The sequence below is a fragment of the Thalassophryne amazonica genome, chromosome 2 (assembly GCF_902500255.1).
Source record: "Thalassophryne amazonica chromosome 2, fThaAma1.1, whole genome shotgun sequence".
NCBI lineage: Eukaryota > Metazoa > Chordata > Actinopteri > Batrachoidiformes > Batrachoididae > Thalassophryne > Thalassophryne amazonica.
The window spans coordinates 133,540,729-133,566,856 of record NC_047104.1 but is presented as its reverse complement, the minus strand read 5'-3'; the positions used below and the strand labels follow the sequence as shown (position 1 = coordinate 133,566,856).

The following is a 26,128-nucleotide window of genomic DNA, read 5'->3' as shown; positions in this document are numbered from 1 at the left end:
ATCTAACAGTTGAAGTGTACCTACGATAGAAAGGACAGACCTCTACATTCTTTGTAGGGGGAAAACTTTCAAAATTGACAGTGGATCACATACTTTACCTCACTATATATATATATGATTTCTTAGATTTTTATTTTTAATAAATTTGCAAAAATCTAAAAGAAATCTTTTTCACATTGTCATTATAAGATACGGTGTGTAGAGTTTTGATGGAAAAAATGAGTTTTATCCATTTTTGAATAAGACTATAACATTCATGCATTCATCTTCTACCGCTTAGTCCAATTAAGGGTCACGGGGGGCTGGAGCCTATCCCAGCAGTCATAGAGCGCAAGGCGGGGTACACCCAGGACAGGATGCCAGTCTGTCGCAGGGCCACAAACAGACAAACAAGCACAGACACACCCACACACACACACCTAAGGACAATTTAAAGAGTCTAATCCACCTAACCGGCATGTCTTTGGATGTGGGAGGAAACCGGAGCACCCGGAGGAAATCCACGCACACACGGAGAACATGCAAACTCCACACAGAAAGGCAATGGGTACTGAACCCATGGCCTTCTCGCTGTGAGGCAACAGTGCTAACCACTAAGTCACCGTGCTGCCCTAAGACTACAACATAACGTCTGGAAACCATAAAACGCTGTGAATACTTTCCAGATGCACTGTATATAACTTATTAAGACTATACTTGTATGGACATTGTACACACTGAGTATTGCTTGTGTTACTTTAAAAAGAGTATATGCTGACATATTTTCATGTTGGGTTTTGTTTTATTGTTTTGACAATAATTGGCTATTTCACTGTATTCATCTTAAATTTTTCTTCCATTGCAAGTGAGCGTTCAAGACAAACCACTTATTTATTCGATCATTTATTGAAGGGATCATATTGTGCATGTCCCTGACATACATACGTCCATACCTGAATGACTGGTAACCGGACAATTCATAGACAAAAAAGAAAAAAAAAAGCCACTCAGAGACACAATGTGCAAAATTCATAGACAAAAAAGAAAAAAAAGGCCACTCAGAGACACAATGTGCAAAATTCATAGACACCAAAACTATAAAATTAAAATTATTTACTGAACAAATGTGTCAAAGGAAGTGTGAAGATGTCAACTCATACTTCTGAAAGATCACACCTGTGTTAAAGAAGTGTCATATATAAAATAGCTGCACCAGTCATAAAAAAATCAGTATGGAACTGGAACTAACACCATGGAATATCCCATAAGCCAGTCCGCAGTCATCACCAGTTATACATACCACAGAACAAATATGTACAATATGTACCTCCTCATCCACATCCTGCACCAAGAAGTCGCTGATGTCATCTTTGCCTCCAGATTCTTATGAGAGGGACATCTTGGCAGAGTGCAACACAAGGCCTACAGGCATCTTCATGAAAAGATCATTTTACTGATGTCATGCTGTTGGACCAGAACATCAGTAAAATGAGTAATAAAGGGCTGTGTTTTGGTTTTGGTTATCTGTTACATATTAAATAATTAATGGTTCTTCATATGCCTGTGAATGGTCTCTTTTTTGTGTCTATGAATGCTTTTTTGTGTGTCTATTAATGGTCCATGTCTATGAATGGTCTGTAAACCGGATGTGCAAGGCTACTTACACAATCACAGACATGTTCTAATTAGTTAATTAGTCATGGTCAGTCGGCCTTATTAGGAAAAAAAATGGTTAATTTACAGACATGGATATTTGTTTTTTTCCTCCATTGAACTTCTATACCACACCCAAGTCAATAGGTGGCGATAGCGTACCAATGCGTTTGTTTGCTCACAGCCATTAAATCCAATGAGGAACACACAGGTAGTAGCTCTCGAACTAGACGCAACATCACAAGTGTTAACTAGCGTCGTTAGAACAGATATACCGCCACCTACTTGAGAATATCAATTTATAGATGTTACCAAAATTAACAATAATTCAGCCAGTACCTGGCCAAATCATATTTCTGTAAGAAAAGCCGCGTTCTCCTGTCGTTCATGTTGGATGGACTTCCTCTGAGCTCAACATTTCCACGACGAGGTTAGTGTTAGCAAACAGGCTAGCACAAAACTGTCAGCACGGAGAAATTGAACAGTCTACAAACCTTTTGTATGCCAGTATTTCGCTTTTAATTTATGACGCACATTCTGTGGGGTTTGTGTGTCTTTAAGGAAGCTGTTAGCCATGGGAAAGGAAAACTAGCTGTAGCTCAGCAAACTAATCGTAAATTAGCCACAGTAGAACCAGGAGGAGCTGCAACTGCAGTTATTTTTCATCAGTGTTAAAACTAAATTTTGTTCTTAAATGTGTCGGTCAACAAAAAATTATGTGTTTCCTGGATATGGTGATGAATTGGTGAACCAGCTGTTTTGATTGTTCTCCCACCGGATCTGCTCCTTCCTACAGAGTTATTTAATAGAAGTACAGACCGTTGCCCAGTTCCGGATCACCTTTTTTAAAGTCCCGTTATACGGAGCCATAATGCAACTGAATATCCTTTATTGGGTATTGTTGTATTGGGCATTTGGATGTTATAAGTCTGGATGGTGTCGCCCTTCTACTTAAAGTGTGAAGCCACATTATGTATGGTCCAAATATTTGCCGGAAATGGATCATTTTGCCCGGTTCTGGATCACGACACTCTGTGTCACTTTGGGGACATTCCTGGCATCTGGCCGGAGCCCTTCTAATGCAGAATGATACACACTGTGACAGAGAATGTGTTTTGAACACAAAATGATATAAATTATACTTACTAAATGATGAGAATTTACTTAGTTTTGAAAGGCACTGTTATACGTTTTTACGAGCAAAAAATGAAGTGTGGAGGTGAGATTTCTCCCGAATTAAAAAGTAAAAGCCCCCACATTCATGTCCATTAGTGATGTTGATGACCCCCAAAGTCCACATGGCTCACAAGTACAGACACGAGGCTGCTGCTTCAGTGAGTCACAACCGGCAAATTTTCGCGTCAGAGATAAATGCGTGCAGCAATTAAACAGCAAGACATAACACAGTGACATTTTCTACCCAGGTAAGTAAGTATTTTCCCACTCTAGAACCAAAAACACCGAATGGCTAACACACCTTTGCTACGTTTTAGAGATCGTTACTTTCAAACTTGCAAGAATGAGTCAGTGAGAAAAACCGTGCACACCACAGATACCAGGGATGTTTTGATTCCTCTGTTGATCACAAGGATGGCTGGATCCAGTTGAGCTTGTGGTTGTTTGTAGACAAAACATCAATCTTTCCATTGGTACCAAGTATCAGCGTATTCACGGTGATTACGAGAAACGGCTGCGCAAATACTACAGCAGTGATCCGGAACTGGCAATGATCCGGAACTGGGCAAGTGACTGTATCTGGGTGTGTCGACAGTTATTCACTTTGTTGACAGTGTGCCATAAAATGATGAAAAATGCCCACTTTTAAACGATTTTTTGGAAAACAAAGTGCTCACAAACTCACTCATCTTCAACTGCTTACTGCAATTAAGGGTCACGGGCGTGGGGGGGGAGCCTATCCCAGCAGTCATAGGGCATGATGTGGGGTACACCCTGGGCAGGATGTCAGTCTTGCAGGGCCACATATAGACAAACACATTCACACCCGCATGCACACCCAGGGGCGTAGCACCAAATTCTGGGCCCTAGGTACTAGCCATATTGAAGGACCCCCCCCAACTGTTATGTTCTTTTTTTTTATTAACGCAAACACCAAATTTCTAATGCGTAGTCATACCAGGTCTAAATCATGTATACCTTAGATCACACCTGGGAGTCAGAACCCTTTTTAAAGTTGGGGGAGCAATATTGAGTTGGGGGGTCTGGGGGACCAAATTGCACCATTTTCTAGAAAAATTTGGTGCATTCCTGTGCATTTTAACAGATGGGAATGCACCAAATTGCACCATTCCCATCTGTTAAAATGCACAGGAATGCACCAAATTGCACCATTTTTCTAGGAAATGGTGCAATTTGGTCCCCCAGACCCCCCCCCCCCCCCAACTCAATATTGCTAGCTTTCAAGCTCACCTGTCTTTTCAAAGAATTTGGTTAGCAGCTGCTTTCCCTCATTTAATTTTCTTTCCCTGTCCTTTTTTCTCTTCGTGTTTTGTTTTATTTTGCAAATACATACATCACCGACACACCACAAAGAGATTTCCATCAGGTTTAGATGCTTACAGCAAATATCTCAACCACTGACAACATATTACAGCAAGAGTCCACAAAAGTATTTTAAAGGCCTGACGAAAGTGTAATATGTTATATTTAATAAGATATTTTCATGAAAAAAGACACAAATGTGCAGTTTACTGCATTTTATTTTTTTCTTGTGTAAAAACGCAACTTAGATGTGGTTTGACCGAAAGAAATTGTCATTAAACTTAATAAAACAGGGATGAAGTGGAGGTTTAAGAGTCACTCGGTGTTCACAGGAAACAGTTATTTCTATATTTATTTATGTTCATTGTTAGTTGGTTTAATCTTTTCTGTTTTGTTTTATCAGATTCTTTTTGCCTGTTTCTCTAAAACTGTGATGTGGCATTATTAGTATTATTATTAATTATTAGTTATTATTACTATTATTGTTGTTTATTGATATATGAATAAAATATTACAATTTGTAATACATTTGACTCTTTTACGACAACAAGCGCTGAGGCATGAATTATTATACAGAAAACAAATGTGCTGACAGCTGCAACAGCTTAATCCCTTAACGCCCATCATCGCATATATACTACAATCTCTGACTCAAATATGCAACTTACCAAATTGACCTGTATGCCCGTTGTCGCAAATTTGCAACATACCATCATTATTATTATAACATTATAACATAAAGTCATTGCCAGAATACCCAATATTACTATCTAGTTTTTGTGCAAAAGTGAAATTAATAATCTCAACATTATTTACCATCTACTTAAAGGCAAAAACACACACAAAACATTTTTTATATACAGCTATATAAATTCGGGGGTTAAGGCTAACTTTAACATTGAAAACGCCATAGACAACTTAAATCAATAAATAAATAAATACAAAGAAGCAGCTTGGATTGACAGTTTTTTCCTTAATCCATGGGAGAGCTCTTTTAGTGACAAGCTTTTACAATGGATTGATTTTAATGTGCTTGTATTCTGCTCTGTGCAAGTGTAATATCAAGTATCTGATCGGTACTCTGTATCTTCAAATACTGATTGGGACACCCCTAGTGTCTCCCTCCCTACGCACCGCGGCGAGTGGTGTGTGTGTTCCTCAAGCTAGGGTCCCCTACCAGAGGTCTGTTAATTTGAGTGTTCTGTGCAGTAGTTGAGCTGTTGTTAGGATCGCTCGTTCGCTCTCTCTCTCTCTGTGTGTGTGTGTGTGTGAGATAAATATGAATGAAAACTTTTCATTTGTGCTGTGCAACACTTTTGTCTCTCTGTATCCCTTTTTTATTATTATTTACATGTTATGATCCTATTTTGGTGACAAAGTATTTTTGGTAAAAGAAGTGAAATTTTCTTTCTTTTTTTTTTTTTTTGAGGCATTAAAGGATTAAAAAATAATTTCACGCCCATATTTCAAGTGGATACTGCTCATGTGTAAAAACATTTTCCTGGCGTACTGATGGTGAGGGGCTGACTGAGTGAGGAATCACACGTAGTACAGAGCTTTGAAAATTTGAGGTAAAAATGGTGTGTTTTAAAATTACCCAAGGCAAAATTAGTTTCTTGTATTTTTCCTGAAGGGTGAAAGAGTAAGTTGAAATTGGAAAGAAAACACATTTCCAAGGTATTGATTGATTGATTTGATTTTTATTAAAGTGTCATGCACCACTGGTGCTCAGTCCGCATGGACTTATAAGACACTCCATCTAAAAAACAAGATAACCATATACATGTCACAAGTTCCACAATTTCAAGATAGTGGGGAAAATAAGTATTTGACTCCCTGTCAGTTTTGCAGGTTTCCCCACCTACAAAGAATGTAGAGGTCTGTAATTTTTATCGTAGGTACACTTCAACTGTGAGAGACAGAAATTCCAGAAAATCACATTGTATGATTTTTAAATAATTAATTTGCATTTTGTTGCATAAAATAAGTATTTGATTCCCTAGAAAAAAACAGAGCTTAACAATTGGTACAGAAACATTTGTCTGCCGTTACAGAGGTCAGACATTTCCAGTCAGACTTTGACCAAGTTTTCACACACTGCAACAAGGATTTTGGTCCACTCCTCCATACAGATCTTCTCCAGATCTTTCAGGTTTGGAGTTTCAGCTCCCTCCAAAGATTTTCTATTGAGTTCAGGTCTGGAGACTGGCCAGGCCACTCCAGGACCTTGAAATGCTTCTTACGGAGCCCCTCCTTAGTTGCCCTGGCTGTGTGTTTGGGGTCATTGTCATGCTGGAAGACCCAGCCATGACCCATCTTCAATGCTCTTACTGAGGGAAGGAGGTTGTTTGCCAAAATCTCACAGTACATGGCCCCATCCATCCTCCCTTCAATACGGTGCAGTCGTTCTGTCCCCTTTGCAGAAGAGCACCCCTAGAGCATGATGATTCCACCCCATGCTTTACGGTTGGGATGGTTTTCTTGGGGTTGTTCTCATCCTCTAAACATGGTAAGTGTAGTTGATTCCAGAAAGCTCTATTTTGGTCTCATCTGGCCACATGACCTTCTCCCATGCATCCTCTGGATCATCCAGATGGTTACTGGTGAACTTCAAACATGCCTGGACATGTGCTGGTTTGAGCAGGGGGACCTTGCTGCCATGCAGGATTTTAAACCATGACAGCATCATGTGTTACTAATGTAATCTTTGACTGTGGTCCCAGCTCTCTTCAGGTCATTGACCAGGTCTTCCTGTGTAGTTCTGAGCTTTCTCAGAATCATCCTTACCCCACAAAGTGAGATCTTGCATGGAATCCAAGACCGAGGGAGATTGACAGTTATCTTGTGTTTCTTACACTTTCTAATAAATAATCATAACTGTTGTCTTCTACCAAGCTGCTTGCCTGTTGTCCTGTGGTCCATCCCAGCCTTGTGCAGGTCTACAGTTTTGTCCCTGGTGTCCTTAGACAGCTCTTTGGTCTTGGCAATGATGGACAGGTTGGAGTGTGATTGATTGAGTGTGTGAACAGGTGTCTTTTATACAGGTAACAAGTTCAAACAGGTGCAATTAATACAGGTAAAGAGTGCAGAATAAGAGGGCTTCTTATAGAAAAATTAACAGGTCTGTGTGAGCCAGAATTCTTGCTGGTTGGTAGGGGATGAAATACTTATTTTATGCAATAAAATGCAAATTAATTATTTAAAAATCATACAATGTGATTTTTCAGAATTTTTTATTTATTTATTTATTTTTTTAGATTCTGTCTCTCACAGTTGAAGTGTACCTATGATAAAAATTACAGACCTCTCCATTCTTTGTAGGTGGGAAAACCTGCAAAACTGACAGGCGGTCAGACACTTATTTTCCCCACTGTACAACAGGGTACAACACATGTTGCCTCCTTTCCCAGGCTTTACAGACAAAAACAGCAAAAGCAAATGTTTCTTTTTCAAAAATCCAACTCAAGGTTTTCTCCTCTGCTATAGGTATATTTAACCTTCTTTAAATATAACAATACTTTTTGGAGTTGTATGCTAATCTTCTTCTCTCTCTTTGCTCTTTCTGAAGCTGGCAGGCCTTCATCCCATCCTGTGTAACATCCTACTCAGGGGGTTCCCACACACTGTCATTGTAGCGCTGTCCGTCTGCACAGCAGCTGCGGCAGTCCAGCCTGACCCTTTTCAACTGAAGGCACAAGCAGCTAAAACCAATGGTAAGCACAGCACAGGGCTTCTAGAGTCACATTTTGTGGACAGTCGGTGTTCTGCCTTCCAATACCAGGCCAAGAATTACTTGGCGGAATTTGCTGCTCCTCGACACGGAGCTGCAAAGCTGGTGATGCCTGGATCCACTCCGGCCAGCAGCAAGGCTCGGGTGTACACCGATGTCAACACGCAGAAGAACAGAGAGTATTGGGACTATGATGCACATGTGCCAAACTGGAGGTACAGTCCACTGAGGCATGTTACATCTCAGACATTTTAAATGTGGTACCAGCTTCAGATTCAGGCAGATTGAGGCGCATGTTATAACTTTGCCCTTGCAGATCATGCTATCATACAACATAACAAATGCATGTAAGAACGGAAGGAAACACTAGCTCTATGATTCGATACACATCACTGTACATTATTCTATCCATCTCCAGACTGATTATAATAAATAATAATAATTTTTTTGATACAGCATTTTAGCAACAACAAAATGCATCACATACCAAACCCCACTATCACAAGTTAATAATTTAAACTAAATTCCATAAAAAAATATTAAGACACTAAATAATAAATATTTCCCACCATCAACAATTGTAGGCAGCAGAAAAGGTGTCTTTTTTTTTTTTTTTTTGGTATGTCAGTAGAGCCATACTGGCTAGTCTCAGCTGGCAGTTTGTTCCACAGCCATGGTGCACGAAATGCAAACAAATGACCGCCTGCTGATTTCTTTCTAACCTTTGGAACAGATAGCAGATCAGCCTCCTGTGATCTCTAGGCATTCACCAGCACATGGCCGAATGGGCCATATAGGGCGGCACACACCCATGCAAAATCTCATGTCAACAAAACTTTAAAATCTGCCTCATATGATCAGGCAGCCAATGGAGAGATGTCAGCACTGGGGGTCATATGATCAAACTTTGCGTTTGAGTCATAACTCGAGCATCTGTTTTTAAGTAGAAAACCTGAAAACAAGGCATTACAAAAATAAATTTTGGACAACACAAAGTATGGATCAATACCTCTGCATCAGCCAAAGACAAAAATCACCTAATGAAATAGTAAATTGCTCAAACAGATTTCTCAGTTTTGGTGGCTCAATGAACATTTGAGTTGAGAAGAAGAAAATTAGTTAACATCCACCTCATCATAGAAACTAGACAGGCCTCAATTTTGCTCGTAGCAATATTAGCCCTATCTCCAGCAACCACAGGCATGGTGGAAAGTAAATAGTAAATGTTTAAACATTAAAGAAACAAATTATTCTGAAGTATAAATTGTAGTCCTTGAATGTCTGTTCCCTATTTGCGTATTTATTATGAATCATTTATACTTCTTCAAGAGGCCATTCATTCTTTCATGGAGCAGTTGACATTTAATGTTATCATGACACTTGATTATAAAAACAAACAAGGAGTAACCCTGTTGTGTCTGATGATTTGCAGATGTTAATGCTGGATTTTACGGTTGCACATTGAGTTTTGCCCACAAATCATCAGACGCAAGGGGTTTATTCCCATTGTAATCCAATTCTGTCGTTTGCATGGTTTATTTTTCTGCAAGTAATTCGTTCGGTGAAGCTTACCGCAACAACAGCATCTTCATGCCAAACTGGAAATTCTGTGAGCAGACCCACAAATTTCTCCACGTTGTCAACTGCATTGAGTAATTCTGTATCAGAATCCACATCAATACTTTCGTATGATAGACTAAATTCATCCATTTCTGCATCGTCGTCGCTGCACTAGTTTCTCTCGCTCTCAGCTGACAACGCCATTATTGACACCTGCATAGCAATGCGGTCAGGGCACGGAGAAATACATCAAATGTGACAGGGTCCAATATTTTGCCACTGTCAACGTGATATTTTATGGTCTGAAATCCCACACGATTAACCAATCACATTTGTGGAACAGATATCATTGTATTAGAATACAGTTTGATACAGCCTTCAAGATACGATTATCATGATATATGAACCATCATTTTACCTGTATGGTTGAAATATTTTAAATCCAATAGTGTTAAATTTTCCAGTCAAAGTTATCTTTTTGCTGTTGTTTTGATCATTTTTGTTAGTGATTGTTGATTGTGCATGTCTTTGTTGTATTGTTGGAAAATATTGAAATACTTTCTCTCCAGCAATCAAGACAACTATCAGCTTGTGCGTAAACTGGGTAGAGGAAAGTACAGTGAAGTATTTGAAGCCATAAGCATCACCAATAATGAGAAAGTGGTGGTGAAAATCCTCAAGGTGAGCCCTTTATTTTCCTCTGTGAAATCTGATTAATAATTTTGTGTATTCATGATCCTGAATGCTTTTATTGGTTCATAATAGAAGGAGACACTATAGCTTAGACTTGAGGCAGAACACTTTGGGCACATCAGCATTTATTTGCTGTGCTCTGATTTTTGATTGGTGACGGCTACACATTTGACTGTATGTACATGTTTATTTATCCAGGATTGTTTCATAATGGGTGATGCTTACAGCCCTGTCAGTAGCTGTCAGGAAATGGCAAATTCGCAGTCGAACCTTTCGTTTGTGAGCTATTCTTGGTCTGGTTTTATACTTGTCTTCTACATTTGTTGTATTTTTGTAGATCTGCCAACTATTGTGCATTTAAAAAAAACATGGTTCAGCATGTCTTCTGTTTGCAACAGGAATGACAGATTGGTCTTAATGAGTATCTGTGTGCTTATGGACTCGAGACAGTTTCAGAAATGCTGGGAGATGGGTGTCTGTATCTGAGCCAAAAGACAGAGTGAAAGGAGGGTGGTGGTGGTGGTGGGGGGTGGATTAGAAGCCCTTGCTGGAGCAGTATTTTGTATTGACTGGTTGCTTGTGCTTGTCTGTGTCATCCAGTTCAGTTGTGATCAGTACAGGAGGCTACAGACAGACATCTATTTATATTTCAGGGATGTTTCTGGGTAAAAATGCCAGTGTGTCAAAGGCCCACTCATCATACAAACAATGAGCCTTTTCCAGCAGTTTCTGGTCAGACAATGGGTGCACAGCCAGTCTCAAAACCTGTTGTAAATAGTGAATGACATGTAGGCAGGGGTGGTGGCCAAGTGGTTAATGCGCTTGGTTTCAGTTCAGAATCCTCCGGGTTCAAATCCCACCCTTGCCACATTTCTCCATGTAATGTGGACTTGCATCAGGAAGGGCATCCGGCATAAAACCTGTGCCAATTCAACATGCAGATTCACTTTGGATTTCCTGTGGCGACCCCAAGTACAAACAAGGGAGCAGCCGAAGGGACTTACTTTTTACTGTTTTAACAATGGTACATTTTCTGTTTTCAGGTGAATATGTGTGTTGTACAGTTACCCTTTGAATAAGAAGAAATAAAAACAAATATATATTCGTCATAATTACTTCATTTTAAATTTTCTAATGTTTATAAATCAGTCAAAAACCAGCTTGTTTTCAAAGTCAAAATGGTTTAAATTGCACTACTTTATTCTTAAATATCGAATTGAATTCATTGAATTGAATTTATTGTCATTGCACAAGAAGCACAATGAAATGCAAAAACAGCAGCCCTCGAAGACAGTGCCAAGACTGAAGTGCAGTAAATGCATAAAGTAGATAAAAAGAATTCGAAAAAGACTAATAAAAGCATATTGCACATTAAGTTACTCTGCAGTGTTCAGGGCAGCAACAGCTCTAGGATAAAAACTGTTCTTTAGTCAAGTTTGTTTTGCTCTTTATTGCCCTGAAACGCCTCCCTGAAGGTAAGAGGTGGTGACCGGGATGTGAGGGGTCCCTGATGATACTGTGGGCTCTCCGAAGGCAGCGGATCTTGTAGATCTCTTCCAGAGATGGAAGAGAGCAGCCAGTCGGTCTCTGGGCAGTGTTTATAACCCTCTGGAGCTGCTTCCTCTCTGCTGCAGTACAGCTGGAGAACCACAGTGAAATATCACAAATAGTAAATGAAAGACTCACAATACTCCATTGTGACAGTCATTCTACTACTTTGAAAAAAGGCATCACACTGTGTTTAATTTGTGATTTATGGTTAGAGTTACAGGACGTGGACAAGGATGGGAATGAGTGAATGAATTATGTCGTTTGGCAAAATGCAGATTCTAAAATGTGTTTTCGTTATCCATTCTTGACATTTTTAAAATGCGTGTGTACAGTATTTATTTTGATTCCGTGTATTTATCATCAGTGTTTCTTGCTATTAGAGCTTTTAAATCATAGATTGCTGTTACCGATTGAGTTGCAGTTTTTTTTGTGTACTCTTCTGTTGCAATTAAAAAATTTGAGAAATTATAATTGTTTGTAAAGTTGTATGGCCTCTTTTTTTATTATTATTATTTGTCATAAAAAGAATTTTCTTTGATGCCACTATAATTTTATTTTTTTTTTTTAGCATTTAAATAAGGGATTCATAATGATATTGGCAATATGATCTAAACGTCTACCGTTTTGAAACAATTTAGAATTCAAGTGATCAGACGCCGTGACCTACATTTGATTGTGACATCAGATCACGCAGGCGCTTCCCCAGATCTGCACAAGCATGCAGGGAAGGAAGCAGCATGATGTCAGCTGGCTGCCCGCTCAAACAAAATAAACCCACATGGCCGAAAACACTCTAAAACAGCTTATTTCTGTATAAATTTGTTTCTCATATTTTGTAGAAGTTAGCAAGAAATAAAGACGTCTAAATCAAAAAATGCTGTTTTTGAAACCAGATAACACCTCTGAAGTGATTCAGAACACATTTTTCAGATGTCAGTGTGCACACCCTGGGCACGCACCTCAAGCAAGTGGGTCAGGTTGCAAGTAATCTCAAAATGTCATACATGTGCACTCGCGCTTCCTCCTGTAGTCTATCTAGTGTTAGAAGGAAAAGACTACAATGGTTAAAAAAAAAAATTCTTGCATGGACCTGATTTAAGGTAATTGTTGTGCTGAATCCAAATCTGAGCTCAGCTTTCCTTTATCAAATCACTTTTTTTTTTTTTTTTGCAATCTGCATGTTCTGTATTGATCAATTACGTAAAAGTTGCTCATTCACTCACGAGGTTGACGCCAATAATCATGCGCAAAAGCCGCTTCAGAAGCATAGTTTTTAAACCAGGTTCACGAGAGCCTTAATATCATTTATGGTGGTGAAGAGGTGCGCGAGACTGCAGATTTTGCTTCAATGCTGGATATGAGAAGTAGCCATGAAATTAGAAAAATAGCTGTTTCCAGACAAAGTAGTAAGGTTAAGAAATGTTATCATTTTTAAACATGTTTTTGACTGTAACAGCATCAGTTTCTTAATAGGAGTGTTTGTTATTGTGTGACAGGTTCAGCAGTTCACAGTTTAGTGAAGACTTTGCCCTGATTCTTCTTCACGCAAAGGTAATTAACATGTCTACGACTTCCAAGCGAAGAAAGTATCTAAATTCTGGGTCGTTTAGTGAAGCTTAGGGCTAGTGGCCGGCGATCACCTTAGTATTTCTTCTGTTTTTCTTGTTGCTTAATGCTGACAAATTATACTGTATTTGTTGTCTTTCCGATGCCGGATTGTTTTTTTCCCCCTCTGTGTTTGAAGTGCGGCTCCATCCAGAGATGGGTGTGGTGTCTGTTTCTGCAACCCTCCCATACTGTGCACTGGCAAAATTTCCTCTATATTCATTTTGTAAATTTTTTTTGTAAATTGTCTGTAGCATGGCCCAAGCAGAGAGTCACACCTTTGAGTCTGGTCTGCTTGAGGTTTCTTCCTCAGATCATTAGAGTTTTTCTTATCATTGTCGCTTGGTTTTTCATTTATCTTTGATGTCTTTTTTGTAGAATGCAATGGGCCCCAAACCTGGGGTCTAAAGTTGCACCCTAGGCTCTATAGTTATCCTAACCAGATCTGGCATTGTATCCGAGGGCTCTCTTCAAGATGGTGATCGTTCCCTTAATCGCAGACAACTGCACCTCATGTGCACTTGGGTGACCGGTGATTGCCTCAAGGTATTTCTTCAGGTTCTTCTTCATCAGGCCTGTTGCTCCCACCACAACTGGGATGATATCGATGTCTTTCAATGACCATGTCGCCTGTGTGCTTGCTCTGGGGGTTGGTAAGGTTAGACCTTACTTAGTGCAGCAGATAAGTGAATATTTACTGAGGGATCCTTCAAATGGTGATGCAAGCACCACATTTGGCACACATACTCCTTAGACATTACTCTTAAAAATACCGGGTACCCACATGAACTTTCAATAGGCGGCCAAGAAGGGGTCAGTTGAAGTATTACACAGGGGTCAAAATTTAAAAATGCTCCAATCATACTGAAAGGTATTCCATATTATTTGTCTGATCATAAAGATTCCAAAAAGTATAGTATGGACTATCTGTAAATTAATGTTCTGGAGTTATGGGGTAAAAACAGTGACAGTGGTCAATTTCAATTTGTACAGGGGTCAAAAGTTAAAGTTGCTCCAGTTTTGGTAAAAAAAAGTGATGCAAATTATTAGTTGGGTGAATACGGTTTTTAAAAGGAATAGTTTGCATCATGTATCATGCTTAGTTATCATGTTACAGGGTAGCATATGTCACATGTCATAGAATCCAATGGATGCTGATATTGTTTAACCTTTACTTTGCAAACCAAGCATGCAACACAGTCAAAACTATTCCATTTATTAATCCTATTAGCTCAACCAGTAATTTGCACCACTTTTTACCAAAATTGGAGCAACTTTAACTTTTAACCCCTGTACAAACTGAAATTGACCTTTCTCAGTGTTCTTGCTGTTTTTACCCCATAACTCCAGACCATTCATTCACAGATAGTCCAAACTATACCTTTTTGGAATCTTTATGATCAGACAAATAATATGGAATACCTTTCAATATGATTGAAGCATTTTTAAATTTTGACCCCGTGTAATACTTCAACTGACCCCTTCTTGGCCGCCTATTGAAAGTTCACGTGGGTACCCGGCGTTTTTAAGAGTAATGTCTAAGGAGTATGTGTGCCAAATTTGGTGCTTGCATCACCATTTGAAGCATTTTTTTCAGTTATCCGCTGCACTAACTTGTGTGAAGCGCCGTGAGGCAGCTTTGTTGTGATTTGGCGCTATATAAATGAAATAAATTGAAACTGAATCGAAAAAGTGTATAAAAACAAACAAACAAACTGGACACTATACCAGAAGTCACCAACCCTGGTCCCGGAGAGCACTTGCCCTGCATGTTTTCCACATCTACCTGCTCAAGTCACACTTGATTATTTTAAAGCTGATGTTTTTAAACTTTGTTGTGATTTGGCGCTATATAAATGAAAATAAATAAAAACAAATCAATAAAATAATGACCCAGATATATTCTGTTTTATCTGTGGTTGCTTCACTTTACCACCTCAAAGATGTAACATCTGCCTTAACTTTTATCAAAAGAGTGCACCTTGCTTATTTTGGAGTACCACTTGGTGACCCGGACAAAAATTGGGCGCCTCACTGAGTTCGCACAACTTGTCGAAAATCTGAGATGCTGGTCTTAAGGAAAGAATGCTAAGCTCAGATTTGTGGTGTGTCAATGGTTTGGAGAGAACTGAAAAACCACTTACATGACTGCTACTTCTGCATTGTAAATGTCAAGGGATTTAAGAAAAACAAACACCACTTGCAATACCCCAGTGTACCAACCTGTACGACGGGTTCCCCACAGTGATGAAAAACCAGTACCCATTTTCACCAAGCTCCCAGACACTGATGAAGACAAGTTTACTTCTGCCTCTTCATCCACTTATGATGATGAAGAAGAGGAGGATATAGAGTTTCTCTGTATAGCCAGTCCTACTACTGATGATTTTAAAGAGACAGTGTTACCTTTTTGTGTATGCTTTACATGCTTTTGGTGTAAAGCTGCATATTGAATTCTGTGAGCAAGACATAAAACTAGTAAGAAAAAAATTAGCTTTTCAGCGATGCCTTAGCTGTGATGAGCATAATGCTCCAGATTGTATTTTTTCAATATGTTTTACTTATTTAGTATTTTTATACTGTGGTCAATAATGCTCAAACATAAAAGTAGTTTTAGAAATGCGTTCTTAAGGGAGTAGCTGCCTTTCATTGCAAGCATTATTCCATATATGGGTGCTTAAACGCAACATAGGTTGTTTTTTTTTCTTTTTCAAATAAATTTTCATCTCTCAAAAACATGTGATTTGCAAAAACGAACACGAGACTTGGATTCAGCGCCCTCAAATTACCCAAAATCCTTTGGGAAAAACTCCACGCAAGAAAATGGTGTTGACCAGTACTATATTCACTATGGAGTTCCTGACAGGTAATTTTGCAACATGTTACAAAAATATACTTGGATTACAATGCTTGGATTTCTGTAGAAACTAAATTTTGTCAATTTGTGAAATTTGAAAGTGTGTGTGTGTGTGTATGTATGTATGTATGTGTGTGTATATATATATATATATATATATATATATACACACAGGCATGCACATAACTGTACTCATGGTGCTTGTGCGTGCTAAAATAAATGTTGTGCAGCAGAAAACACAAGGGAAGTGCTTCATAAGAGGAAAGAAATGACAGATTGTAGGAAAAGTGTTTCCCTCTGCTATGCATCAATGATGTTTAGCACGCACGAGCACGATGAGTACCAGTTATGTGCACATGTCTCTGTGTGTATATATACGAGGTCTATTAGAAAAGTATCCAACCTTATTATTTTTTTCAAAAACCATATGGATTTGAATCACGTGTGATTACATCAGACATGCTTGAACCCTCGTGGGCATGCGAGAGTTTTTTCACGCCTGTCGGTTACGTCATTCGCCTGTGGGCAGTCTTTGAGTGAGGAGTCGCCCACCCTCTCGTCGATTTTTTTCATTGTTTAGGAATGGCTCAGAGACTGCTGCTTTGTTTGATCAAAATTTTTTCAAAACTGTAAGGCACAACTGAGTTGACACCATTCGATAAATTCAGCTGGTTTTCGGTAAAAATTTAACGGCTGATGAGAGATTTTGGTCTGGTAGTGTCGCCGTAAGGACGGCCCACGGCGCCTGACGGCGATCTGCGCTTCGAGGCGGCAGTGTCTCGCCGTTTCAAGTTGAAAACTTCCACATTTCAGGCTCTGTTGACCCAGTAAGTCGTCAGAGAACAGAGAACTTTCAGAAGAAGTCGGCATGAGGAGTTTATTCGGACATTCCATTGTTAACGGACATTTTGTAATGAAAGAACGTGCGGGCAGAGTCGCATGTCGGGCCGGACCCGACCGCGGGGGGTCGCGACAGGAAAAACACCTCCGTTGGAAACCTTAACGGACAAGTTGGAACATGCCCAAGCTGTTAAACAATTTCTCAGTTACTCACTTGTTGAAAGCCATCAAAAGCCGCCTGAATTTTACAAATGGTTTTCAACACGGAGGTGTTTTTCCTGTCGCGGCGCACACAGATTCACAGAGTCGTCACGGAAACGACTCGGTGAATTTGCACGCATGTCTTTCATTACAAAATGTCCTTAAACAGTGGAATGTCCGCATAAACTCCTCATGCCGGCCTCTTCTGAATCTTCTCTGTTCTCTCACGACATCCTGGGTGAATTAAGCCTTAAATTAGGATGTTTTCAGCTTGAAACAGGCCGACGACGGCGCCTGGAAGCGCTGCAGGACGTCCCGCTCCGTGGGAAGTCCTTACAGTGACAGAAACACCCCATAATCTCTCATCAGCCGTTAAACTTTTCACCGAAAACCAGCTGAATTTCTCAAATAGTGTCCACTCGGATATTCCTCACAGGTCGAGAAAACATTTTGATAAAGCAATGCGCGCCGTCTCGAGCAACGTGTGAAACAAAGGAATTCAGCCGAGAGGGCGGGACCACATCTCACTCAAGGCCTGCCCACAGGGAAATGACGTCACCGACACGCGTGAAAAAACTCATGCATGCGCACGAGGGTTCAAGCATGATTGATGTAATCGCATGTCAGTCAAATCCATATAGTTGTTTTTTTTTTTTTTTTTTTTTTTTTTTTTATAAAACTGCCGGTTAGTTTTATAAGATACCTTGTGTGTATATATATATATAAAAATATAATTTCTAGTGGTTAAAGTGTTGGGCTTGAGACCAGAGGATCCTCGGTTCATATCCCAGCCTGACCGAAAAATCACTAAGGGCCCTTGTGCAAGGTCCTTAATCCTGTAGTTGCTCCAGGTGTGTAGTGAGTACCATGTATGGCAGCACCCTCACATCGAGGTGAATGTGAGGCATTGATGTGTAATGCGCTTTGAGTGGCTGATGCAGATGGAAAAGCACTATATAAATGCAGTCCATTTATTTACTTATATAGACACACTAGCTGAGTTACCTGTTCTATGCAGGGATAATGGAGAAGAATTTTGGCCACATCACTCTATATTTCATGTCACTTTAGTTAAAGTGTAGTAAGTTGCATTGCATTGTGTGTAGTCATTGATTTTCATAGAGCAATTTGTGACATTCATGAGACTCAAGTGAATGATGATTTTTAAAAAGCTGATAGCATGTCATATCACTGCAATGCTCTGGCATACTGTACCCATCTCCTTCTTTCTTCAGGCAGAGTAAATCATCTTGATGTCTCAGACAATTTTCTATGTGTCACGTTAAAATTGGCATTTAGTTGCACTGCACTGTGAGCACCTGTCCGCTCTCAGTCAAGCAACAATGCCCGTGCTTGGTGTATCTCAGCTCTCGTACACAAAGAATTATAGACAACCTGCATTTGTATGCACTCTCTGGCTGATATTCCTTAAAATACTTATTTGTTAGTACTCAGTTTGGTCTCCAGAGATTTCTCTGGCATGAAAAATTAAATTTATTAGCAGAGACCATGAATTTAGTGTGTGCAGCAGGCTGGGGGCATGGCATCATGATTCAAAACCACCATTGTGATGGATGATGGAATCATCCAATTGCCCAACTGTTCCCCTGACCCTATTATTTATGTATATTGCTGCAATATGACAGCTGGCTCATGTCATTCAGAGTATGTAGAATTTTTAATATTGCAACAGAATTTTGTTTTTCTTTTTTGTTGTTGTTTTAACAGCCCGTCAAGAAGAAGAAAATCAAACGGGAAATTAAAATTCTTGAAAATCTACGCCATGGGCCCAACATCATTTGCCTGGTTGATACAGTCAAGGACCCAGTGGTACGTTGGAAACTTGTGTTCATGCTGCTGCATGTTTGCATTGGTAATCCAGCCATGCTTATAACTGTGTGTTTCCATTCAGTGGTAATTCTCTCACCCATGTGCTGTTCTCTCCCAAATTATGCCTTGTCTTCTCTTTGCAGTCCAGAACACCAGCACTTGTCTTTGAATGCATCAATAACACAGATTTTAAGGTACTTGTGTATGGCTGCAATCATGCATGCAAAGCTACTTAGCAGGACTACATCATGCATATGCATTGATACTCAGTATGTAAAAGCCCTCATCTTACTGCTGACATGCGAACATTTAAAATTTGGCACATCTTCACTCTTTTCCAGGAGCTTTATCAGAAGCTGACAGACTTTGACATTCGTTACTACATGTATGAGCTTCTTAAGGTAAAACCATCTTCTTTACCTTTTGCTCACTGTTTACATTATGTATTTTGCCTCTGGTCAGCGTGGTGACCACATGGTCAGTGCACTTGCTTCCAAAACAGAAGGGACTTGGTTCAAGACTGCCAATACCCATTCTCCATCTCATGTGTTGTGACATCAGCTAGGGCATTTGACATAAAATGTAGTCAGAATGCAGATCCATATCAGATCTACTACTGCTGAGCATAAAGAGAAAAGCTGGAAGAATTTACTTACAGTTTGCTTGTCAAGGTGATACTATTTGTGTGTATGTTGGCGTATAATGCACATATCTGGTGGATTTAATGAAAATGTAATGAACTAGTTTTTGTGACAGTTGGTGGAAAGGTTGGGTCTGGTGTTGAGTCAGGTAAGATGTGATGGATTCAAGCCCACAGATTCACTTGATCACTTGGAGTCTGTGGGTTTGTTTGTCTTGATTATAGACTTATATGTGTTCTTTCATATTATATAGTTGATGTGACTTATTTGTGTTTTGGCACTGTCATTTATACACTGTTCTTTGTTTTTATTATATTGATTCTTTTAAATTTTATTTTTAACTTTAATCTGCATGCCTTTGGAAGTGGAAGGAACCCAGCGCACCCGGAGGGAACCCACGGAACACAGGGAGAACATGCAAACTCCACACAGAAAGGACCAGATGGGAAGTGATCCCAGGACTTTCTTGCTGTGAGGCAACAGTCAGTGCCAACCACTAAGCCAGTGTGCTGCCATGAGCAACATGCCATATAACATAATCCTATACATGTTTATTTATGTGTAAGCTTTTGTTGGCTACTCCTGTTTTGCTTGGCGTTAGCACAGCAAATCTGAAATAAATCCGCATGTAGATTTGTCACAGATTTATGCCAGATAGCTTTCCTGAGGCATGTCCTGATAAACATTTTTAATGGTGTGTAGGCACCTTTGAACTGAGCACATTCTATTTGTTGTTATTTAATGTAGTAATAAGAATTAACTAATTTGGACACCATTAATAAATGATGACTGAACACATTAGTTCATGCTTCATTATGCGTTAGTTAATGCTCATGACTGCATCATAATGTGCCCCCCCCCCCCCAAAAAAGTCAATAAGCCAGTTCAGCATCTCAGTCCAAGCGATGCATGCTGGGCTGCGTCAGAGTTCGCAGCTACCCAAAACATACTATGAACGGTGACAACAATGTAAATATTGAGGATTTTGAGCTCTGAATAGTTGTTTTGAAAGAATTTAGCAAAAAAAAAAAAAAAACAGGAGCTAAAAAATAGTTCGGAAGTGGAAGAAAGAACTTGTGACCCATAGTACCAACTAAAGAAGACCAACAGGAGGCCGCTAAGAAAGACTATAAGTCTTTACTGATGGTTTAAATTGACGGTTATCAGTTGACGATTACCCATCCGTTACAACTGTTAGAAGTTTGGGAAAATGAGACATTGCAACAAGCAAAAGGTCCCCCAGCTTGCAGATATTAACGAGTATCTCCCATGGAAAGACGAGCAAAACCTGCTGGACAGGTCTCAGTATGTATAAAAAAACAACTACTTGTCCATTTAGAGGAAGATGAAGAAGAATGGCCTTTATTGGTCATTGTACATACAATGAAATCTGTCCTCTGCATTTATCCCATCCCAGTTACAATTAGGCACAAGCCAACCACTAGTAGCATTTCTAGGTTATTTTTTATATAAAGTCTATATTCTGTGTACACATGTTGTGTATAAACATTATATTGGTAAGCAGTGATCTGTACTTCAGATGTGTGCAGTACAACCGTAATATAGACATGATCAAATATTTGGCTGGGTTTATTCAGATATATAATGCATAAAAGTAAAAATAATAATTAGGACTTATTAATGTACTCCACTCAGCGCGTCCTTCGGTATCTTAAAAGTTGCAGCTCATATGCGATGTGCGGTTTCCACTCCTGTGCTGAACATATTTGCTTTTTCCACTTGTCCATCCCACGCAGATCATCCACAGAACAATGTGGATCTGGCATGCTGTTTTAACACTACTTAAAGCTTAGGGACCTCGTAGTACCATATCACCCCAATAGAGCGCTTCGCTCTCAGACTGCAGGCTTTCTTGTAGTTCCTAGGGTTTGTAAGAGTAGAATGGGAGGCAGAGCCTTCAGCTTTCAGGCTCCTCTCCTGTGGAACCAGCTCCCAATTCAGATCAGGGAGACAGACACCCTCTCTACTTTTAAGATTAGGCTTAAAACTTTCCTTTTTGCTAAAGCTTATAGTTAGGGCTGGATCAGGTGACCCTAAACCATCCCTTAGTTATGCTGCTATAGACGTAGACTGCTGGGGGGTTCCCATGATGCACTGTTTCTTTCTCTTTTTGCTCTGTATGCACCACTCTGCATTTAATCATTAGTGATCGATCTCTGCTCCCCTCCACAGCATGTCTTTTTCCTGGTTCTCTCCCTCAGCCCCAACCAGTCCCAGCAGAAGACTGCCCCTCCCTGAGCCTGGTTCTGCTGGAGGTTTCTTCCTGTTAAAAGGGAGTTTTTCCTTCCCACTGTAGCCAAGTGCTTGCTCACAGGGGGTCGTTTTGACCGTTGGGGTTTTACATAATTATTGTATGGCCTTGCCTTACAATATAAAGCGCCTTGGGGCAACTGTTTGTTGTGATTTGGCGCTATATAAAAAAATTGATTGATTGATTGATTGATTAAGGGGCTTAAGGGCTTAGTTAGAACTTAAGTTAGAACTTAAGAACTTAAGAGCTTAAAAGTAGTTATACCTGAACAGGAAACATAGAGGAGGTGATAGCCTGTCAGAAAAAGCAAAACCACTGTAAGAACTGTCTATTCACGGTTATTATTCACTGTTTCCCCCAATAGAATTATAGATGTTCACTGCACATCAGGCTAATGAGATCCTCTACCAGGGCAGATTTTTTTTATTTTTTATTTTATTTTTTGGTAATGCCAATGAAAAATAACAAATGAAATAATGAAAAATAATGCCAAATATCCATTAATCAGCAAACATTTTGGTTTAGCCTCAGCACTCTGATCAGCTCTGTAGCAGTAACGTTGTTGAAATCAGACACAGCTCAGTATTTTTTCCACAGATGTAGCACTGCATATGATTCAAATCACCTGTTAATTATTTTTCTTACAGATGCAAATCACTTTAAAGTCAGTTTCACATGAAGATGTAAGATGTATCTTGAGGATATTGTTATAAATTGTTATAAATCAGTATAAATCATTTCTTCCAAGTCTTTAATTGTGCGGGCCCTGGATACAACTGTTAAAAGTAAAGAAAGCCAGAGTGCATCTGAAAAATGTCCAGCAGATTCACAGCCATTTTGATCCATAATCCTTATGCAACTTTTGGAGCAGACTTTTAGCTTCCTGAGGTTTACGCCTCCTACGGCCAGTTAGTCCACTGCATGCTTACTTCATGATTTACACCATGTATACACATCAGTCTGGGTTGCTTTTTGTCTTCAAACAATTTTACTTTGGCTTTCAAGTCAAATTCTTGTATTATGCGACCAACAAATGTTTCTTTGCCTCTTTGTAACCCACGGTATATTCAGGGAAAGAAAAACATCAGATGCATCTAAATAAGATTAAATAATCACAAAGCAGTAATAATTATTTAAATGCATACCCTGAAAAATGCATCGCTGAGTTTACTTCCGCTGTGGTCGCACACAGAGCCGTGCAGAATTGTTGTTCTGCTGTCTACACTGTTATTTGTCTGTTCACAGCAAAAGGTCCACCGTCCTTAAACACCCACACAAACAACACAAACGGCTGGGAGCTGGTCCACGTCACGGCTCTCCTGTTAACGTCCAACAGCAATTGCCATTATCACTCACCGTCACTTTCTCGCCGGCTCTCCATGGTCACACTTATAAACATGGATGTGGCTTCCTAAGTCAGGCTCATCGGCTCCCCATGTAGCACAGTTTAGCTTAGCATGGCATGATGTGACTTGGCACAAACACGGCTGGGAGAGAGGCAACATGCTTTGTTAGAGTTCTGCTGGCCACAAGAATGTTAAGGATGGAATCCTTAGTTAGATCTTTTTTTTTTTAGTCTATTTCCACACTCTGCCAGTTTAATTTCATTTAAAAAAAAAATTAAAAACAGCTCAAAATCTTAAACGAGTGGTGTTGCTGCATTCTGCCAAAACACACCTGTTCACCATTTCGACATATTCATTGGGCAACCCCACGAAAAACACCTAATGCCAAGTGTAAAAGAACTGGACTTTTCCTGTTCACTACAATGCATCAAAAAGCCAAAGTGGGGGGTGATTCCAAACATGACATCACAGAAATCAACATTTATTTACTTCTGAAGGGACTGTGTAAGTTCATGTACATCACCATACAGCAGGGGTGGGCAACTTGTTCCAGAAAGGGCCAAGAGGGTGCAGGTTTTCTTTACCGCCACTGACTCCACCAGGTGATTTCACTGATTAACTGATTCCAGCTGCTCAAAGTGATATTAATCAGTGAAATGACCTGTGGAATCACTGGCAGTAAAGAAAACCTGCACCCTCTTGGCCATTTCTGGAACAAGTTGCCCACCCCTGCCATACAGTGACATAAACAAGCCAGATTATAACTATCAGCCAACTTCCATCTGTTGCTCCTAGTAGATGTTCCACAGCATGTTTTTGGGTGGGTGGGTGGGTGGGGGATTAATGGGTGATTGTGAGGCACCAGTATACCGCTCTTTGACCATGAAAGCACAATATACAGTGATCCGGAAAGTGCTCGCAACACTTCACTTTTTCCACTTTTTTTTTTTTTTTTAATGTTACAGCCTTATGTAACAGCCTTATGTCTCGAAGGTCTACAGACAATTCTTTTGACTTCATGCTTGGTCAGCTGTGCAACCTTGTATGTAGACAGGTGTGTGCCTTTCCAATTCATGTCCAGTCAACTAAATTTAACACAGGTGGAGTCCACTTTGGCTGTAGAAACATCTCAAGGATGATCCATGGAAACAGGATGCACCTGAGCTTGTTTTTATAAAATAAATTTGCAAAAATAATAATAAAAAAATGTGGTAATTAGGAGCGCTGTGAATACTTTCCAGGTGCTCCGTAAATGCAGCTCATTTACCGTTTATTGTATGTTGGCATATTTTGTTTTTGGACTGTTGGTTTAACAAATTTTCTCTACTTTTTTCACATTTTACAGCTCATCCGGTTTTGTCCCATTCTGCTTTTAATGACCACTTACTGTGCATGTGGTAGTGAAGCCAAATTAACATTTTACATGTTCTCACTTGTACATTTTGTTTTTCCAAATATAGAAAGTAGTTTATTGTAGTTGTAAATAATGGTGTGTTTGTACTCAATCACTCACTGTTTTTATGACTCTATTTGGACTTGTCAGAGAACAGTCAAAAGTAACAGAACATCCTTAATAGGGCTATATTTTCCAAAATTGCAAAAGTATCTGCTCCACTTTGGTCTAAATATAATTTTCTCTCTCCCTTATTTAACAGACGTCCATAAATAAAATATTTTTTGTGGCAAATGAAAGGTTTTGCTGCAGAAAGCAAAATAATGTCTTCCTACATACAAGCTCATTACCAATCACAACTTATTCTTGAGTTGCTACTCTACAAAAACAAGGAATTAAAAAAAAAAGTCAGGTTTTTTTTTTTGAAGCACATGGTTTGGTACTGAGTTGAACATGTTTGTCATGTTTTAGGCTCTGGACTACTGCCACAGCATGGGGATTATGCACAGAGACGTGAAGCCACATAACGTGATGATCGACCACCAGCAGAGAAAGGTAGTTTCGGCAACTGTCATAAATAAATTTCGTGCCACTTACGTGAACATTGCGCAACCTGTTTACAAACAGGTTAGGCCAGTTAGGCCACGGAAGACTCCACTGAATTTTGGAGGTGATCCAGATCGGCGGACATCAGAAATCTCTGATTGCCCTTGTTTTAAGCAGGATGCATTGATATGACGACTTGCGTGGCAGTGCGGGGATCAAATTCATACAAGTGTCAAGGTGGCTTAACACTGTTTGTGTGCTGCATTTTGCACTGTCTTGTTTATATTTGTGTTGTTGGGCAGATACAGACTGGTTTATTTCATTTTTTATACATTTTTATATTCTTTGTTTTTAATCTGTCCTGTTTTATATGGATATTTATGGATTTTGAGTCTGATAAGAGCTTGAATCATCCTAAATAGCAAACTTTCGGGTGGGGTGGTGGTGGGGGGAGCGCTCCACGTCTGCAGTTTTTGTTCCCACTTAGGAAAAACAATAGGGAGATGGTGATGTTTAAAGCTCCCAGAATTGTGCATAGGTACCCACTGGTCATGAAAAATGACCCAGGGTTAGAGTTAGGAGGGTTAAGCCCAGTTTACACATAGACGGTAAGAGCTCCTGGAAGCGTCCTGGAAGAGTTTTTGGCCGTCTTAAGGATCAAACGCCGTTGGCAACGCCGGCACTAGGGGGCGTGGCTTAGTTCTGGCTTTACCGGGAATCGTTGAAAAAATTACTCATGTCGAATAATTCCGGGAGCGCTCCCAGAGACTTCGCGTGACAACAGAGACAACGTGAACAACAGTGTTTGATACTTTTTAATCGCTGTGTCATCCTGCCACTTCCTGTAGTGCCGCAGTTTACGCCGCCGTAATTGGCAGCTGGCGTTGTATCCCTAACAAACGGCGTGTAAAACGGCGATAAAGCCCACATCG

The 26,128-nt window shown here is 39.7% G+C and overlaps 1 protein-coding gene across 5 annotated transcripts in view; it reads left to right on the top strand.

Annotated features, from left to right (window-relative positions):
- The first annotated feature begins 1,833 nt into the window (after positions 1-1,833).
- LOC117530897 (casein kinase II subunit alpha'-like) overlaps positions 1,834-26,128 on the top strand; it is a 43,500-nt gene continuing 19,205 nt past the window's right edge. For 4 of the 5 annotated variants that reach the window (XR_004566478.1, XR_004566470.1, XM_034193866.1 and 1 more), the window contains exons 1-7: positions 1,836-2,062; positions 7,700-8,076; positions 9,991-10,102; positions 18,897-18,998; positions 19,142-19,192; positions 19,340-19,399; positions 25,122-25,205. Coding sequence is in view for 2 of the 5 variants with exons in the window: in XM_034193866.1 (XP_034049757.1) it covers positions 7,970-8,076; positions 9,991-10,102; positions 18,897-18,998; positions 19,142-19,192; positions 19,340-19,399; positions 25,122-25,205 (516 nt within the window). In the remaining 3 variants the exon portion in view is untranslated. Of the gene's footprint in view, positions 2,063-7,699; positions 8,077-9,990; positions 10,103-18,896; positions 18,999-19,141; positions 19,193-19,339; positions 19,400-25,121; positions 25,206-26,128 lie in introns of all 5 variants that reach the window. The other variant, XR_004566479.1, reaches the window with a different exon arrangement.